This window comes from Tamandua tetradactyla, chromosome 5, assembly GCF_023851605.1.
Source record: "Tamandua tetradactyla isolate mTamTet1 chromosome 5, mTamTet1.pri, whole genome shotgun sequence".
Lineage (NCBI taxonomy): Eukaryota > Metazoa > Chordata > Mammalia > Pilosa > Myrmecophagidae > Tamandua > Tamandua tetradactyla.
The window spans coordinates 35,798,309-35,817,281 of record NC_135331.1 but is presented as its reverse complement, the minus strand read 5'-3'; the positions used below and the strand labels follow the sequence as shown (position 1 = coordinate 35,817,281).

General features: G+C 47.2%; 1 protein-coding gene across 1 annotated transcript in view; it reads right to left on the bottom strand.

Moving 5' to 3' along the window:
- Window positions 1–18,973, bottom strand: part of SEZ6L (seizure related 6 homolog like) — an 85,513-nt gene that overhangs the window by 49,085 nt on the left and 17,455 nt on the right. Inside the window, exons 7-9 of the mRNA XM_077159365.1 lie at window positions 18,152–18,318; window positions 17,052–17,246; window positions 15,439–15,577 (exon numbers count right to left, since the gene is read on the bottom strand). Of these exons, the coding sequence (XP_077015480.1) occupies window positions 15,439–15,577; window positions 17,052–17,246; window positions 18,152–18,318 (501 nt within the window). The remainder of the gene's footprint in view (window positions 1–15,438; window positions 15,578–17,051; window positions 17,247–18,151; window positions 18,319–18,973) is intronic.

The window sequence follows — 18,973 nt, the reverse complement described above, 5'->3', positions numbered from 1 at the left end:
GCCAATTGCATCAGAATGTCTGGGAGCCAGGCCTGGGCATCCGGGAGTTTGAAAGGCTCCCCAGGCAGTTCCATTGAGCAGCCCTTGAGTTTTCAATGTGGGGCAGACCCAGCTCTGACTTCAGAGGCGCTCTCAGTTCTCTGTCTCCTTTCTTCTCTTTCCATTTGTTCCCTTGCTGCTTGTCCTCCACCTTTCTCCCTTCTCAATCAATTCTTCCCTCTCATCCCCGAAGAGAAACAGAATCAAAAGGAGACTCCTGCAATGTGCGGTTCCTCTGGGATGCCCTCAAGGGCTGAGCTGGGGGGCTGCTCGAGTCCTCATCTCAACGTCCCCAACCTGAACTGTCTCGGGGCACAGGGGGGCAACACTTTGATACAATCAAAGACCAGATATTTCACCCCCGCACTGGAGCCAGGGAAAACTTCGCCAGCTCCCTGCAGCTCTGCCTGCCAAGAGGAGGCAATCGCAGCCACATTAGTCCTTTACCAGCCTGGTGCCTTCCCTCCATCTCAAGAGGCAGCACTAAGAGCCCAGGCTCTGGGATCAATTCCCGGATGGGCTCGTTTCTAGCTGGGGGGCCTTGAGAAAGTGGCTTAACCTCTCTGAGCTTCAGTTTTCATCACCTGTAAAATGGGGATAACATTGACCCTCATAGGGTTTGGTTGAGAAGTGTAAATGACATCATCAGTGCCAGGCATTCAATTAAAAGTACCTTTTATCTTTTTTTTAAAAAAATCTTTCATTGGGCAGGCGATCGTGGCTCAGTGGCAGAGTTCTCACCTGCCATGCCCGAGATCTGGGTTTGTTTCCTGGTGCCTGCCCATGTAAAAAAATAAAATAAAATTAATAAATAAATAAAATCTTTAATTATAATGAACAGGTGGTAGAATGCTCACATTTTATGGAGAGACCTGGGTTCGATTCCTGGGCCATGCATCCACAAAATTAAAAAAATAAATACAGTGAACCACATACCCTACTGAGGAGTGGGGTATGGTGGGGGTGGCTGCAGCTAAAGACAGGGTGGCGTGGCCAGGGGACCTGGGTTAGAGGCCCCGCTTTTACCTCCACTCTGTGATTACAGACAAATTGCTAGCCCAATTTTGGCTTCAGTCTCCCCAGATGAAAATGTCAGAATCGATGAATTGTTTAAAAAATAATTAACTAAATAAATCACAAAGGCCACTGCCTACCCACTCCAGGATTGTCCTCTATTTAGAAGGTCGGAGCCCACATTTCCCCCACAGATTCATTTAACATCAATGAAGGAATCAATTTGGGAACACAGGGATTCCGGAATGGGTTGGTTAAGGCTGGGTTTCCCAGAGACACTGCTGATCATAGAGAATCTGTAGCCCGTCTGTGGATTTTGTAATGTGGCGATGCCCACAGTGCTTCCCCTTTCTGGGAAAAAGTTTTCCCCGATTGGTTAAATTAGTGGGGAGGCATCCAAGACCTTCCACATCCTAGGACCTCTAAGTCAGGCTGTAAGAGCTGACCTCGAGAGAAGCATAATCCAAGGGTGAAGTAGGATTTGTACGTGTGTGTATGTGTGTGCATGTGTGGTATGCATGGTGTGTATATGGTGTGCACATGAATGCAGGTATACAGAGGGAGGTGGGACCGAGGGGTCTGCATTGCTAGAGGAAAATGTCCTAGACCTTTTCCCAGAGGAAGCTGCTGGCTGCTGCGATGCATGTTTTCTGTCACCCCACATCCCCATCACGACACGTTAATGAAGACATTGTTAAGTCCTGTCCCAGGAAGCCCAACCCAGGAGTCCACCGCACGAGCTGCCAGGGCGTGCCAGCTGTGGGTGGGGAGTCTCCTCCAGGAAAAATGGAGCCCTTTAAAACCTTGAGGGCTTTCTCCAAGGTCTCCCTGGGAGGCACCAAAGGAGGGCCTCAGGGGTTCTCCAGGATCTGCCTGTCTCCTACCTCCTGCCTTGCTCCCTGACTCCCCCGCTCTATTCTCTTTCTTCTTGACAGAGTGCACTGTCTAAATCACAGATCTGACCATGCTGTTCGCCTTTTGGAAACTCTCCCGGGAGGCTGATTGCCCTAAGGGAAAATTCAGTTCTGCTTTGTGAGGCAGGGTGGAGAGGTGTGGGGAGCCCTGGGCTCTGCATCTGGCTGCCAGCCTCCAAACCCTGGTACCAATGTCCACTCAGCAAGCTCTGTGACCAACCCCGCTATGCATCGGTTTCCTCCTCTATAACATGGGGACAGAATAGTACAAATCCAAGAGGGCAGTTTGGAGGATGTGCAGTGCTTAGATGATAGTTCAGGCTCTGTCTCTGTGAGTTATGACCAATATTTCTAGAGCTCTGATAATCTAATGCAATATTAGCCACATGGTAAGCCCTCAATAAATACTTGTTCAACAGTAAATGCACGAGGCTGGCACATGTCAGGGGTTCATAAAGCAAGCTGTTGTGGTTCCCTGAGATGTTAGGTCTAATTGCATTGAACGCCTTCAGCTGGCAGGTATGCGCCGCTAAAGCAACGTCCCAGCTAGAGACAGCATCTCACGGCTGCTCCTGCAATCGCCGAGGCTGGGAAGAACATAGCATGTTGGGGCAGACCTATCCTAGGGCTTATATTCAAGTTACCATGGCAATCCCATGCAAATTGGGCAGGGAAAGGTAATCAATAGGTGGGATACCTGTGTCATATCTGTGGATGAACCTTCTTCATTCCTGACTGTCACACTCAAACCTGAAATGACAGCTCAGGGATAATCATCCCTGGGGGTTTGGAGGTTGCTTAATGGAACTCAGTCTGTTCACAGGCCATGGGTAGGATTAAGCATCAGTGTCATCCTAGCTGCTAATTAAATTACTCACTGCCCAGCGCTTCATCCTCTCAGGAACTCTAACAGGTGAGTACCATTATTAGCTCCATTTTAAGGATGGGAAACAGGCTCAGAGGAGCCAAATGGCTTATCCAAGATCACACAGCCAATAAGTGGAAGAGTTGAGACTCAAACGTAAGACTTTGGCCTCTTCCTCTCCCTGAGAAAACTTGGGATCTTCTCTGACATGTTGAAAGCATTATGTGGAGAAAGGAACATTTTCTGAGCTTCCTGTAAGTCAGGCATCTCAGAAAGCCCTAGGTGCAAATCCTAACTCCTAAATTGTGCGAACTTAGGCAAGTTATTTTACGCCTCTGAGCCTCGGTTTCCCCATCTACAACATGGGATGATAATCCCCACCTCATAAGAACACTGTCAGAATTGGAGCTTTGGACTGAAGGCAGCAGAGCTGAGTTCTTTATAATCCCTGCTCCTCTATGGCTATGACAGTTCGACTGCAAAGATGGTCCCAAATCTCTGGCTCTCTCTCCATCCACGTTCTTTGCCGTGAGACTTTGAAATGTCTTCTATTGAGAGGTGGAGCCTGTATGCCCACACCTTGAATCTAGCTGGCCCTGTGACTTTATTTGTGACTTGCTGTAGAATGTGACAGACATGATGCTGTGCCCGCTGCAAAGCTAGGCTCAAGACATCTTGCTTGCTTCTGCCCACTCTCTTGGAAACCTGAGCAGTTGTCATGAGAAGAATCCTGAGCTAGCTGCTGGAGGATGAGAGATGCGTGGAGCTTGCCTAGACCAGGTGAAAAACAGCCCTCCCCAAACATGCGAGAGAGGCCAGCCACCCCCAGCAGAGCCACCTGCTCAACCTGTCGCTGCCTATAGATACAAGAGTGAACCCAGACCAGACCAGAAGAATGGTTTTGCTGACCTGTGGACACGCTCTTGTCTTGTGACTCTGAGTTGGGGGCAGCTCATTATGCAGCCATCGCTGATTGAGAGACTGCTCTCGTGGCAGTCTCTCCCCATACCCGAGCCTCAGTTTTCCCATCTGTAGCATGATGGAATTTGGGTTTCAAGAAGTTTACTGTTCCTTTTATGACACCTTAGAACTTTTAACTCAGGGCACATCCGTCTCCTTCTGCTAATGGGTTGGAAGGGGTGGGTGCAGCCACCTTTATTTTTATGGTGCCCATTTCTCCCATGATTTCTGCTGGTGTCTGGAAATCTATTCTCCTGGGGCCGATGCTGTCCTCAACTGTTTACTTTCTCTTCTCTGGCAGGCGCTCAGGCTGAACTTACAACGCTGCAAGCTATATCTCTGCTTGAAGGACTGAAGTGCCTCTGAACAAGGCACTTAATTTTTAGGGCCTGGAATTAACTTAGCACAGAACAGGTTAGCAGAAGCTGAACAGAAATTTTCTGCAGATATCAATCATGTGGTTACAGGGATTTGTTATTAGGTCTTTTTATTTCCTGGTTCAAGCACTGTATTGCAGCCCAGAAACAGGAAGAGGTGTCAGGGAGATTCAGCTGTGAAGCCAAAGAAGGCAAGCTGAAGCTTGGATGAAAGTTTTTCTTCCAGAGTTATAAGTGTATAGTCAGTAAGTGTCCAGCAAATGGGGAGTGGAGGGCCTCTCTGAGCTTCAGTTTCTTTTTCTATAAAATGGGGCTACAAATTCATACCTTACAGACTGCCTCCCTGTCATTTACTCTGTGATATATAAGTAGGTCATTTACTTACTATAAGATTTCTCCCCAGAGAACTGGGTTCAAATCCAGACTTGGCCACTTCTTTGCTGTGTGTCCTTGGGCAAAATATTTCTTATTTCTTGGTCTCAGTTTCTTCATCTGCTAAAAGGGGGTAGTCATGATATCACATGGGGTTCTTGGTGAGAGTTAAATGAGTTAATATAGGTCAGTTGCTCAGTGCCTGGCACACTGTTAAGTATCCAATGAAGTTAGATGTTGATTTGTATGATGATAATCATCGATGAGAGGACACATGCCAAGTATTTAGTACAATATTTAACATATATAGGGGTGAAAATAATATTAACTATAGTTAATATTTGCCCATTTTATGCCAGAAAGCTTTCTAGGAACTTTCTATGTTATTTCATTACTTTACATACTTACCATATCTGTCTTCTATATTCAACAGATATTTATTGAGCAGTTACTGTGTACCAGGCACTGGGGATGAAGTGAACAAAGTACCCCATCGTGAGGCCAGCAGCACTCCCTCCAACGACCTGCCCATAGAGCTAGTGAGCTGCAAAGCCAGGTGTTGAATGCAGATATTTTTGACTCTAGAAGCTTTTGTGGTTTCCTCTGTCACATCAAGGTTGTGATCCCTGTACGTGCTCCTGCAGCCATACCCAGGTCCTATTTCTGAGCTAACCGCTTGCTGTGTGATGCTAGGCAAGTTACCTCCCCTCTCTGGGTGGGTCCCTCCCAGCACTTCCATTCTGTGATGCTTTCACCAGTAAGTCCTTAGTTTCCTTATTCTCCTTTCCACGCTTTCTTTTGGGAGAGGAACACATCCACACACACTCATGCACACAGAGGGAGGGAGGGCGAGAGAAGATAAAAGAAAATTCTTTAGCATTTAAAAGGTTCACATTCAACTGTGTTTCCAGGATAAGAGGCCGGCTCTGGTTGAAACTGGGAAGAACAATCACTTGGGGCATGAAGGAGGGTGACCCTGGGGGCTCCTGACATTTCTGTATTCTGCCCTTCCCCCCAGCCCCAGCACCAAGAAGGCAAGCCAGAAGTACTATTCAAGGCTGCTGGATCTTCGTTCCATGCCTTGCAGTCACTGTTCTCATTGCTTGAGGTTTGTCCTTTCCTGGAACGCCCTCTCTGGGACAATTCCACGACTGTCAGCGATAAGGCCAGTCCCCTTCTGCCCCACCTCCCCCACCAAACAACAGCACCTAGCTGACATCTCACTGGGCTGTCTGTCTACAGTTCTACTTCTTTCCAGAACTTTGGGTTCCTGGAGCCCTGGGAATCTCCTTGCCTCATTGCTGATCCACACAGCAGGGCCTCAGAAAGACTGTTCGAGCCAATGAAAGTGGTGGCTACAGGGTACACGCAAGTCCAGCTTCCGTCTGCCCTTTACTAGCTGTGTGACCCGAGGGAGCCATTTAACCTCTCTGGGCGTTCATTCCTGAATTCCTAAAATGGTGACGGTAATATCTGCCCAAGATTCCCGATGATCACAATCTCCATTCATGAAGCGCCAACCACGTGGTAGATATCATGTGATCGCTTCGCATATATTATGCTACTTTGGGTAATTACCCTCTGTAATTATCTCAACTCACATTAGCTCTAATTGATGTAATTATTATCTCTACATAATAAGGTTCACATTTGTTATTGCTGATGGATGTAAACTCTACAGCTCGGGCCCAGCACACAGTAGGTCTCTAATAAATGGTGATTAATCGCAGCTGTTTTCCTGCGGCCCACATCTTCTGACAGACCTGCCCAGAGGGCGAGGAAGAGGAGGCACCCCCCCTCAGCTGGCACACGTAGATTCTCCCTTGTCCTCATGACTCAGCAAACACTTACTCAGAGCCTACTATGGGCCACCTACTCAGCTCAGACTGCAGCGTCCTTCTTCCCCCTCGCTGATGTGATAAATAACAATTGCAAACACTTAGGCAGTGCTAAGGGGCCCTGAGGATGGAATTATTTTTACTATCAAACCCAAATTGGTTTACTAAAACTGTCAGCGGAAACCAAGCAAGATAAATTAAACCCAGCAGCTCTTGGGCCTCATGTAACCCTGGCTGGTGAGATGCTATTTTCACTCCCTCTGTGGGAGGGAAGGGTGCCAAAGCCAGATGCCATTCTGCCAGGCGTGTGCCAGAGTTTGCCAGAGAGAGCCTGGGGCTGGTGACGGGAAGACTCAGCTTCTTTCTGCAAAGCTTTAATCCCTTTAACGGCTTAAAACCCTTTCCCTGCTGCCCAGCGTGGGCACGTCCATGCTTCCTAAAGCAGCCTTCAAGGTCCTGCTGACCTCCCTGCAGCTGCCTGTCCTGTATCACTGAGTCCCGGACACACGGTCTTCCTCTGGCTTGCATCAATGCTTTAGGAAGGGCCAGAATCCCAGGCCCTGGACACAGGACAAGCAGCGTTCAAATCCCAACTCTGCCATTTCCTGGACAGGTGGTCAGGGCCACTCTTTTATATCACCTCTCAGAGCCTCAGTGCACTCGACTGTGAAGTGAAGGTAATAAGGGAACCGACTGCAGGTGCTTGCCATGAAGATGCCAGGGATGCACTCAGCAGATATGAAATATCCTGGACAAATAAGAGTCATGCTCTCCTGCTTCTGGACCTTTGCATGTGCTATTCCCTTCGTCTGGAACACTATTCCATTAATGCCCATCTCCCTTCTGTTCTTCAGGACTCAGCATAGGTCAGGGTTTCTCCACGTCAGCCTTACAGACATTTTGGATGAATGATTCTTTGTCACGGGGGCTGTCCTGTGCATTGCAGGATGTTTAGCTACAACCTTGATCTCTACCCACTGGATGCCAGTTACACCTCCATCTCAATCCCGGCTGGGACAACCAAAAATGTCTCCAGATTTTGCCTGGGCAGCAAAACTGCCCCTAGTTGAGAACTGCAGCTGACTCTGGCCCCCCGAGTCTTTTCCTCTTGCCTGTGCCAAGTCAGCCCATGCTGTGAGCTTCCTAACGACAGGGCTGCTTGGTCTGGTCAAGTCCCAGGCCACCATGCCCAGTATGCAGTGGCTGCTTGATTAGTATTTGCTGAATTGAAGTGAACTTGGCTTAGTAGCAAACATGACTGTCCTCACCATGTCGCCAAGGTGATTGTAACTGGGCTGTCACGGGATGTCTGGTGTCCGAAGAGCAAAAGTTTTGGGTCCGACAGGCCTGGACTGGACAGCATGGTTATGTGGGAAGAACCGATTTTGATGTCACTTGACATCCCCAGGCCCTGGCGTGATACTAGCTGTTTGTCCTGCGGAGGGGGTGGAAGCCTTCCTGGGAGGACAATGTCCTCTTAACTGACCTTATCATTGTCACCTTGGCTAGGCATCTGGTGCATGGATTATCCTGAAGAGCAAAAAACGTTTCCCCAAACCCCACCCCACTGGGTTTCCAAACCCCACACGGAGGTTTAAGCTTCTCAGGATCGGGGGGCATCTGAAGTCCTGCCATTCTACATTCCGATTCTGAGGTCTGCCACGGCAAACCCTCTGATAAGGTAGCTCTGTAAAACCTTTTCTCAGCATTCTTTCCATGGTTGTTACTTTGGTTCATACTTTTTAGATAAAGTATTTTTTTTCCTTGTTGGGCTGGTTGCTTATCATGTAATAAACATGGGCTTAATGACAAATGGAGGCTATGGCCCTAGAGGGTCTCCTCTGATCTTTTCTCTCTCTTTTTTTTCTTCCTGTTTCAACATCACAGCCAGCAAGCCATGCATTTTGGGTTTGAGTTCTAGCTTTGATGCTTCATGGCTGTATGACCTTGGTAACTTGCCTTTATTTCATTTGTTTCCTTAATTAGTTTTGTCATTTGACTCTTACTCATTGAACACAGGCATTGGTCTATATGCTGGGGATACAGCAGTGAATCGAACAAACATAAAACCTCTCCGTCCTCGTGGAGATGATAGTTGAGGTGGAGGGAATGGAACAGAGCATGGAGAGTGACGGGGAAGCTAATTTACATCAGGGGGTCAGAGGAGGTGTGATATGTGACATGTGTGATGTGCCTCCCAAAGGAAGGAGAGTTACAGGGATTTGGGGCAGAGCATTCCAGGGAGGAGGGGAGAGAGCCAGTGCAAAAGCCCTGAGGTGGGTTTGAGGAACAGGGAGGCAAGTATGCCAAGTGGAGAGAGGTCAGGAGAGAGTGGAAAGAAGTGATGTAGGAGACATAATAGAGGCCAGATCACATAAGCCCTGTGGCTTTTACTGTGAATAAAATGTGGAGCTATTGTAAAAGTTGGAGCAGAGGATGATATAAACTGACCTAGGTTTTTTAAAATTTTATTTTGATTCATAGATTTTGATAATTATATACAACTTAAACATAAAGATAGTGAAATTTCAAGGTTAAGGAAGATATATATATGTGGCGCTGGAAGCATACATATGAAATTCATTAAACTAGCTCCACTTAGGACCAGCACAGCACAATATATAATTGCATCGATTTTTGAAAAAGACTGTTGTGATTTTAACATACCCTTTTTTTAAGAAATACGATTGGTGATCTAATCTGAAATTCTACACCATAAAAGCTGAAAATAGATGTTAACTAATACCTCAAAATGTCACATTATGTGTAAGACTAAAGCAAAAAATATTTATTTGTTACAAAATTTAGATTTTGACTAGAGCATTTCCTAATATAACTCATGTAGATAGTTTGATTGAATGTCCTAAGTACTTGGAATCTCAGGTAGGACATGAGATTTTGTTGGTTTGTCCAGAGTGATGCCCCGATGAATCCCAGAATGATTTGATCAGTGACTAGAAAACTATTTGCAAGCCCCCTTCGGGGAATGGTGAGAGTGGGGAGAAATTCAACTTTCCCAAGTTGAATTCTTGATATTCTCACAAGCAGTGTGGACAACCAAAGCTATAGGCTGAGCCCCCAGTCTTGGGGTTTGTTCACATGAAACTTAACCCCACAAAAGATAGGCCAAGTCTACTTAAAATTTAGGCCTAAGAGTCACCCCCAACAGAGCCTCTTTTGTTGCTCAGATGTGGCCTCTCTCTCCAGCCAATATGATGAGCAGTCTCACCACACACACACCCGCCCTGCGTGGGACATGACTCCCAGGGGTGTGGATCTTCCTGGCAACGTGGGACAAAGATCCTGGAATGAGCTGAGACTCAGCATCAAAGGACTGAGAAAAACCCTAGAATGAGCTGAGAATTAACATCAAGAGACTGAGAGAACCTTCCCTACCAAAAGGGGGAAGAGTAAAATGAGGCAAAGTGTCAATGGCTGAGAGATTCCAGAGTCGAGAGGTTATCCTGGAGGTTATTCTTACGCATTAAGTAGATATCACCTGTTCTTCAAGATGTAGTGGAGAGGCTGGAGGGAATTGCCTGAAAATGTAGTGCTGTGTTCCAGTAGCCATGTTTCTCGATGATGAGTGAACAATGATATAGCTTTCACAATGAGACTCTGTGAATGTGAAAACCTTGCATCTGATGCTCCTTTTAGCTACTATATCAACAGAAGAGCAGAATATATGGAATAAAAATAAATAATAGGGGGAACAAATGTTAAAATAAATTCAGTTTGAAATAGTGGTAAATAAAAGCGAGGGGTTAAGGGGTATGGTATGTATAGTTTTTTTCCTCTATTATCATTTTCTTTCTTTTTCCGTTGTCTTTTTATTTCTTTTTCTAAATCGATGCAAATGTACTAAGAAAAGATGAATATGCAACTATGTGATGATATTAAGAATTACTGATTACATATGTAGAATGGAATGATTTCTAAATGTTTTGTTTGTTAATTTTTTAAATTAATAATAAAAAAAAAAAGAGACCTGTTTAAAAAAAAAAAGCGAAGGGACTAACTCATGTTTTCAGGAGATTACTCAGGGGGCTGGGTTAAAAAGAGTCCAGCATGGGCAAGGGTGTGAGCGGGGGGGTCAGCAAGGGGGCTGCTGGGCCAATCCTGGCAGGAGATTCTGGGGTCTCAGACCACGTAGTCATTCATGGTGGAGGGTGAGAAGTGCTTGGATTCTGACAATATCTTGAAAGTAGAATCAACAGGATCCACTGAGGGTTTGGGTACAGGGTGTCAGAGAAAGAGAGGAACCCAGTTCTCAGTTTGCACACTGGAGCTAGCTCCTACTGGCTGGAGAGAGCCGCCTGTCAAATTTCCAGGAATTTTGCAACCACACTGTGGGCACGTTGGTAGCTTGAAATTGGCCCCGTGGAAGTAGTTACACCATGGGAATTGGCAAATGCTACAAATCAAGGCATGCTCTTCTCTCCCCTTCCCCGAATACCCCCTCCTCCTGCGACAACCAGGGCTGAACATTTCCCAGCACAGCACTGGCCCAGAAACAGTCCCAGTGGTTCTGCCTGAGCAGGAGAAAGGCTCTAAGGACACTGAGAGCACGGGGTGAAACAGACTGAAGGAAGGAAAATCAAAAGTTAAATTTTGCATAAGATTTGTGTGAGATGTGTCTCAGAGAAAAGGGAAGAGGTGATATACGTTGAATATAATAGCTGCATCTATTTTTGGATTACTCTGAGGAGCAAATAAATGAATGAATGGAAAGAAGCCAGCAAACCGCAAGTGCTCAATAACGCGAATTTCTTTCTCCTTCTTTAGAATGAGACAGAGCCTTAAACATGATGTCCACCAGGGGTTACAAACTGGTGGCCTGTAGTCTGAATCTAGCCAGCAATCATTGCTTTTGAAGGGTGGGGTGGACTAAACAAATTTTTTTGCATTTAAATGGTTTTATGGAGGGTGCGTACTTCCCAGTTTATCCCAGCCCCCTCCCTTCCGTATCATCTCTCACCAGCCCAATTCCCAGATCTGTTACTTGCTAGACCCTGGAGGAGTCTGAGTTTGTATTTGCCTAGGTTCAAGGCCACTGGTCATTTTGCAGACCACAAAAGTGAAGCCCAGAGAGGTTAGGTGATGGCTTCAGGGTTGCGCAGGGATTTGTGGCAGGGCGTGGAAGACAGAAGCCAGGGGTCCTGACTCCCAATTGGCGCTCGCCTCGGTGTTATCGAGACCATCAGGGGACAGAAAGTCTCCCCTCCCCCCACTCCGCCCCTCCCCACGATGGCTCCCTTCCTCATGCCAATGCGGGCGGCCTGGCTTTGGGGAAAGATTTCTCCTTTAACTGCACAAGAATGACCACCCCATCCTGTGCTTAGTGACAAAAATAAAATCCAATCCGGAGTCAAGCAGAAGGTTAATTGAATATTTGAAGTCTAGAGGGGATGAAAGCAGGGTTTTCATCTTCATATTTCCTCATCCAGGCCTCTGACACCAAGGGAAGATGTGGGCGAGTTTTATTTAAGCAAAGCCACCCGCCTGGAAGGCTCCCTGTGAACAGAAGGGAGGGGATCAGAGACGATTCTCTGAGGCATGGGGCTGGGCAGGATGCATCCTCTGAGGAGTGGCCAGGAACTGAGGAGTTGATTTCATCTGGCTGAAGACCGCAGCAGTTTTCCCACTAACTTTTTTTTACAGGGTGGGGCTCATAAACCAGGACCGTAAATTCATATTTATCTAAGGGCAATGAAGAGACACAGAAGGCTTCCTAGAAGCAGCAGCTTTGGAATGGAGTTTCCTATTTGAATCTTTAGCTAAGAAGGCCCCAAAGGCTTCTTCTGACCCTTTCTTTCTGTAACCACCACCTAATGCCTATGCTCCAGTCACGTTAAATTTCCTTTAAGTCACTAAGGGGCCCCCACTTTCTCTATTCCAAGGCTCTGCACACATCTGGGTCATTCTTCCTTTCCCCTCCACACCTGCTTCCCTTCTCTTTCATTGTGGCTTAGGAGTCACTTCCTCCTGGAAGCCCTCCCTGACTTCACTCAGGCTGTCGCATCCTTCCTTCCCATCACCGCTCCTATCACATCATATGCCATTTCTTGTCTGCCTCAACCTCTAGACAGCAAAGACAGAAACTGTTCTGCTTTTCTCACAACTGAACTCTAGCACCTAATTTAGGGCTGGCACATAGTAGGTGCAGGGCCATTTTGTTTTCAGAGTTAAGAGAGATGATTTGGTTTAGCCTTTTCCAATATAAACTTTACTGCCAAAGGGAAATCTATCTGAACATTTCTAGTGTTAAAACTGGGCTTGGCTCATAGGAGGCACTCAAAAATATGTTTCGAAGGAATGAATATGCTCTATTCCAGGACAGAAGAAAACAGGGAAAAAAGCGAGAGCTCTGGCTGAGGAATCAGAGAGACAGTGGGCAATTGCTACCTAACATCTGCCTCTCCAGGGAAGGTAAAACGCTGACATTCCAGGACCCTCATTACAGAGGAGAAAAACTGAGGTCCAGAGAGATGCCGAAGTCACACAGCTGAGAAATGGTGGGATGGAGACTCTGACCCATGTTGGCCAGGACCCAAGTTCACAAAGACCACTTTTGCAAGTTCTTCAAATCTTTGGCACAGCTGGAGTCATATGTCCTCCCACTGCCTCTCAGGAACAGCCTCAAAAGACAGTCAGTAATCATTTTGCAAATAATTTCCCTCCTCTCTTATAAAGTTCTTCTGCATTGTCAGGAAACCCCGAGCTGCACTTCCCAGCCTACTGTGTTTCCGTCGCAAGCTCGAGGGGAGAGCTGACTTCCAGAGGCCCTGCCTGCACCCAAAAAGGCTCTTCAGAACCTGGCATCTCCCCCACCTAGTCATGGTCTCTGGGTCTGCAGGGAAGTCTTTTTCTCTAGCTTCTCCAGTGTCATGGTCAGGTTCATATGTCAACTTGGCCAGGTGGTGGTACCTGTTTGTCTGGTTGGGCAAGTGCTGGCCTGTCTGTTGCTATGAGGACATTTCATAGAATTAAATCATGATCACGCTGGCTACATCCACAGCTGATTCCATTTGTAATCAGCCAAGGGGAGTGTCTTCTGCAATGAGTGATGCTTAATCTACTCACTGGAAGCCTTTTAAGGAGGATTCAGAAGAGGCAGGCTCTCTTCCTGTTTTGGCTGGTGAGCCTCTCCTGTGAAGTTCATCCAGACCCTCCATCGGAGTCATCAGCTTCACATCCTGCCCTGCGGATTTTGGACCCTACGTTCCCATGGTTACATGAGACAGCTTTATAAATTTTATGTTTGCGAATATTTCCTGCTGATTCTGTTTCTCTAGAGAACCCTAACTAATACAACTTGGTACCAGGAGTGGGGTGGGCCACTGCACAGGCCCTTGGAAAGGGTGGGACTGCCACTTTCTAAAGCTGAAGGATAAATGACTTTCAGACTTTGAAATCCAATGGTGTTTTCCCTGCAGGTTTTCCTTTCAATTTCTCCCTATGGATCCTGTGACTGTCCCTCCTTTGCATATTGGCATCAGAAAACTTGTTTTGAGATTCATAGGTCCACAGCCAGAAGAGAATTTTTTGCACTTTAATATCGTTTAAGGTGATACATGTAGTTGCCAAGTTGACAAGGGGTGGACATGTAGTAGTTAGGTTCAGGTGTCAACTTGACCAAGTGAAGGCACCTAGTTCTATTGCTGTGGACATGAGCCAATGGTATGTGGACCTCATCTGTTGCTGATTACATCTGCAGTCAGCTAGGAGGCGTGCCTGCTGCAATGAATGATGTTTGATTTAATTGGCTGGTGCTTAAATGAGAGAGCTCAACATAGCACAGCCCAAGCAGCTCAGCATACCTCATCTCGGCACTCGCAGCTCAGCCCAGGCCTTTGGAGATGCAGAAAGGAATCACCCCGGAGAAAGTTGTTGGAACCCAGAGGTCTGGAGAGAAGGCCAGCAGAGATCACCCTGAGCCTTCCATGTAAGAAAGAACCTCAGTTGAAAGTTAGCTGCCTTTCCTCTGAAGAACTATAAGTTATTTAAATAAGTCCCCTTTTATTGAAAGCCAATCTGTCTCTGATGTTTTGCATCTCAGCAGCTAGCAAACTAGAACATCCAGACACCACCATCTTTGTCCCTTTCCTAGCACCATCTCACATGCGGCAAAGCAAAGAGCACCACTGAGAAGCCACACAAGTCTGGATTCAAATTCCAGCTCTACCACTTGCTATCTGGTGGCTTCCCTGAGCCCTGGTTTCTCAACCAGACAGTAGAGATAGTTTCCCTAGCAGGCCAGGTTTTTTGTGAACACTACCTGAGATACAATTTTTCAAGTAAACACTGTTGCATGTGGCACAGAATAGGTACTTCCTGCTCCTTGGGATTTAGGGGGGAAATTTCTGGATAGAGTACCTAATAGTTACTGCCCAAGCCCACCCTCCCCCCCAACTTCCCCACCCCATGCCCTCTGAGTACAGTGCATTACAGCCAGCCAACCAACCAGGCAATCCCAGTCATTAAAGCATTTCTTCATTCAGCAATTGCTTCCTGGACACCTACCATGCATGACAGACCCTGGAAACAGGGTTTGGTTGAGAGAGATACACACAGAAAAATTAACTACTGCACTAGGGTGAGTACACGTGACACTGGCCTCTTAGTCCTTTGAAAATGATGCACCCACTCTTGCCATACAGATTTGCATATTCTATTTCCTTTGGAAGCATTCTTTCCAACTCATCCTTTTGTTCTCAGCTTTCATATCAGATCCTCAGGGGAGTCTTCTCTGACCTCCTTTATCTACCATTATAAAATCTTATAGCATCATATACCTTTCTCTGCATTGTGCATCAAAGCTACAGTATTGCCATCATTTGCGCATTTAACATGTTTCCTTACTGGATTGAGTTTCCTGAGAGTAGGAATCGTGTGCATGCATAGAAGTGCTTACCTTTTTTGTCCCCTTTTGCCATTACTTTGCACAGTCCCTGACACATAGTAGATGCTTAGTTAACACTGGTTGAAAGACTGAAAAAACGAAGCAATTTCTTCCCCCATCTAACTGGAGTGGAGGTCCACCCATCATAAACACTCACAGCTGGATATCTAAGAAGATCCGTTTCTCCTCCCCTACGTGGATCTTCCAGATGCAGTCTTCACCTTCTACGTAGGGTTCTGGCCAGTTTGGGGACAGCACCACTCCCGCCACGGCAGAGAGCTCCCCACCACACATGGCTGTAAGAGACAAGGGCACGGTGTATTCATTAGGAAACTGACGTGGCCTAGTGGTTCAGCGTGGGCCACGCCGCCGGGCAGCTGTGGCTCACCAAGTACCAGGACAGATGCCTTCGCTGTCTGCAGTTAAACACGTGCGTGGAAAACCACATGAGGGCTGGCCATGTGCCTCCTTCTTTAGCCAAGGGTTGGCCAAGTTGTGGCTAAAGGCACAGTAGTCCCTAAAGAAGAACAAAGTTCAAGGATCCAAATGAATCCTCAACTGCTGCAATCTTTGTGCAGGGTGAGAAAGTACCTAAGAGATGGGACACGCAGGTCAGATGGACCTGAACTCCCATCCTGCCATGTGGACAAGGCATGTAGTTTCTCAGAGCCTCAGCTTCCTTCCTCTATAAAGGGGCAGTAATGCCACCATTGAACTCCTTGGGTTAACTGAGCTCGTGGATGTCAGACTTGCAGCACAGCACCTGGCACACGGTAAGTACTCAATAATTTCTTTGCATGTTATTATAAAACGACCTAGCCTTGAGCTGGAAGCAGAGATAGGGCCGTGGCTGGCACCTGGTCCTTTAAATTCCACTCTGTGTTTATAGCTTTGGAAAGTCCTGAATGTGGAAGAGGCCAAAGCACCAATAAATTCTGCTCTGTTAAACCAGCACATTTAATATTGAGATCAATCCCTCACCAAGACGGGGCTGTGACTGCATGCCGACCGGCATCCAGGCAGCGGCTGCCAGGAGCAGGGGTCCCTCCTTCATTGCTTCACATGTCATCAAGAGAGCCAGGCTCAGGGAAGCTCAGTGGCCTTGAAAGTGGGGTAACAGAGAAGGCAGGGTACAGGGAGCACTTGGGGATGACGGTTCTGTACAGCCAGCATTGTACAGAGGGGTTCAGGGCACAGGACTCTGAGAACAGAGACCCCTGTGTCCCATTCCTGCCTCAGCCAATTACCCTCATGGTGTTCTGAGGCACGTCATTTTGTGGCCTCAGTTTCCTCATCTGTAAATGAAACCAATACTACGTATCTCATAGGGTTGCAGTGAGAGTTAAACTAGATCATATGCATACACCGCATAGTTACTGAATACCTGCTAACAAATGATCATCATCATCATTATTATTAATTAGGCCCAGGGCTGCCATGTATTGTTGGGTGGGTTGTGCACTGCACAAGAGTGCTTAGCAATGGGGGTAAGGAAGCACTTAAGTCCACACAGGGAACTGCTCACCAACTTGTATAGTGTGAAGGCTACGCATGGAGGAAGGGGAAATGTACTAAAATGTATCCATTTTGCAAGTTGGCAAGGGCCAGCATCAACCCCAATCCAAAGAACACTGAGCCCTGGAAAGGGTTCTCTAGTGCAAAAATCAGGTATGTAAACAGGCGGCATGCCCCGGAGTGAAGACTTGGTTTTCTCATCTGAATGGGTAAGGTCCCTGGGTGTCTGGGGAGAGGGGCAGTGGGCCTGCTCACCTCTGCACAGGGGCTCCGTGTCGTTCCAGTATGGGTCCCGGACATTGATGCACTCAATGATGGCTGGGCCTTGGTCCAGAGAGTGGCCGGGGTCGCAGGTGAACTCCACTAGGGTCCCGATGTTATAGGTCGGGTCGGATGTAGTGAAGTTGCCGTTCTGAATGTAGGGCTCATAGCAGTGACCCTTCTCAAAGGCTGGGGGGTGCAGGGTGATAAAAAAGAGAAGTAGCACCTCATGAGTCAGGGGACATCCCACAGTGGTACATCTCAGGAGATGGGTCCATTTTTGTCTGGGGAAGCTCCAAGGAAACAGGGTCCCAAACTAGGGATTCCAGTTCCAACAGAAGTGCCAAGGGCCCTTGGGCCATTCACTTGGCTTCTTGGGGCCTCATTTTTCCTCCTCTCTAAAATGGGAGTAAGTATCTCTGCCCTCCCAACCCTGCAGAGCTGTAGCTTCAATTCCTTTCCATATCAAAATATATCCTTCCACATCCCATTACCTGATTTCTTGACACCTGATTTCCTGTTACTTTTACTGTGTTAATGAGAAAGGCCAACTTTTTTGTGGGGCAGCCAGAACAGAAAATTCTCCCAAGGTTCATGAAGCACCCAGAAGCACTATTTTCAAAGGGCCTGAGGGCTGAGCAGGAGAGGCCCTTGAGAACTCTTGGGAGGAAGAGATGGCCAGACACTAAGAGGCCTCAATGGGTAGAATAAAGCAGAGCTCAGCAGCAGGGGATCGGGCCTGGACAGGAATCTTGGTTCCATTCTTACTAGCTGGTTGGCCTTGAGTGAGAGATCCAAGTGCTCTAAGCCTCAGTTTCTTCATTTGAAAGTAGAGTTAATAACAGTTCTTGCCTTCCAACGTGGACCATGCATGCAGGCACCTGGCACATAGTAAGCGCTCAATAAACGACAGGCATGGCTGTTAAGAAAGCCAGGTCTGTCTTAGGTAGACCAAGGATCACTTTGGCCACTGGGTCTCCCCCATTATTACTGGTCCAGATTTCTATCCCCCAGGACCTTACCCCAGACCCTCCATGCTTCCTGTGTTCCCACGCCACCACCCCAGGGGAGCGGGAGGCCCCCAGTACCCTCACCCTCGAATCGGATGTTGAAGGCTGAGGCCGTCCGGGCTGGTTCGGATGTGAACTCGATGCGGATGGCGCTGCTGTCACTCAGAAGGCCCTCGAAGGGGACACTCTCCGTTTGAAGGGAGTCGTAGAGGAGAGTTGATGCGTTGATTCCCCCGCTGTAGACGGTCATCCTGGTGGGCAGGAAAGGAGAGAAGGGACATTGGGAGGCCATGCTTGAGTCAACCACACACAGAGCAGCAGAACGGAGGTGCAGTGAGCACCACTTCTGGGGCTCATTCCTGGGTTCGAATCCTGCCTTTGGATTTCTATGGAGGTTGTATGAAAAGTGACAGTGATGCGGACGATATGATGAACTGGACTAATTTAATGATGTGGATTATTATTATATTTGAGAGGTTGGGATTAATGGACCAGTATCACTCCCAGAACAGTGGCATATATAGTCAAGATAGACCTGGGTTTGAGTCCCGACTCTAATTTCTGAGCTGTGTGACTTGACTAAGAACGTGTAACCTCTCTGTTTCCTCATCTATAAAACAGATATAATCATGCCTACTTTATAGAGTGGGGATTAGAGACCATTTGTATGAAGCATCCAACACAAAATAGGTACGTAAGTCAAATTTATTAAACATTTGATTCCAAACAGGCTCTGTCACTGATTCTCATTTCTTAGGAGCAATGTGTGTGCAGGGTCCGGGGTCCTGATTTCCCTACTGACTGAGTTTCTATAAATCCCAAAGCATATTTGAACCTCAGTTTCCCCAAGGGATCGCAACTTTTTCCTTACCTATCCTACAGGGGACTTTGAGAATACGACAAATT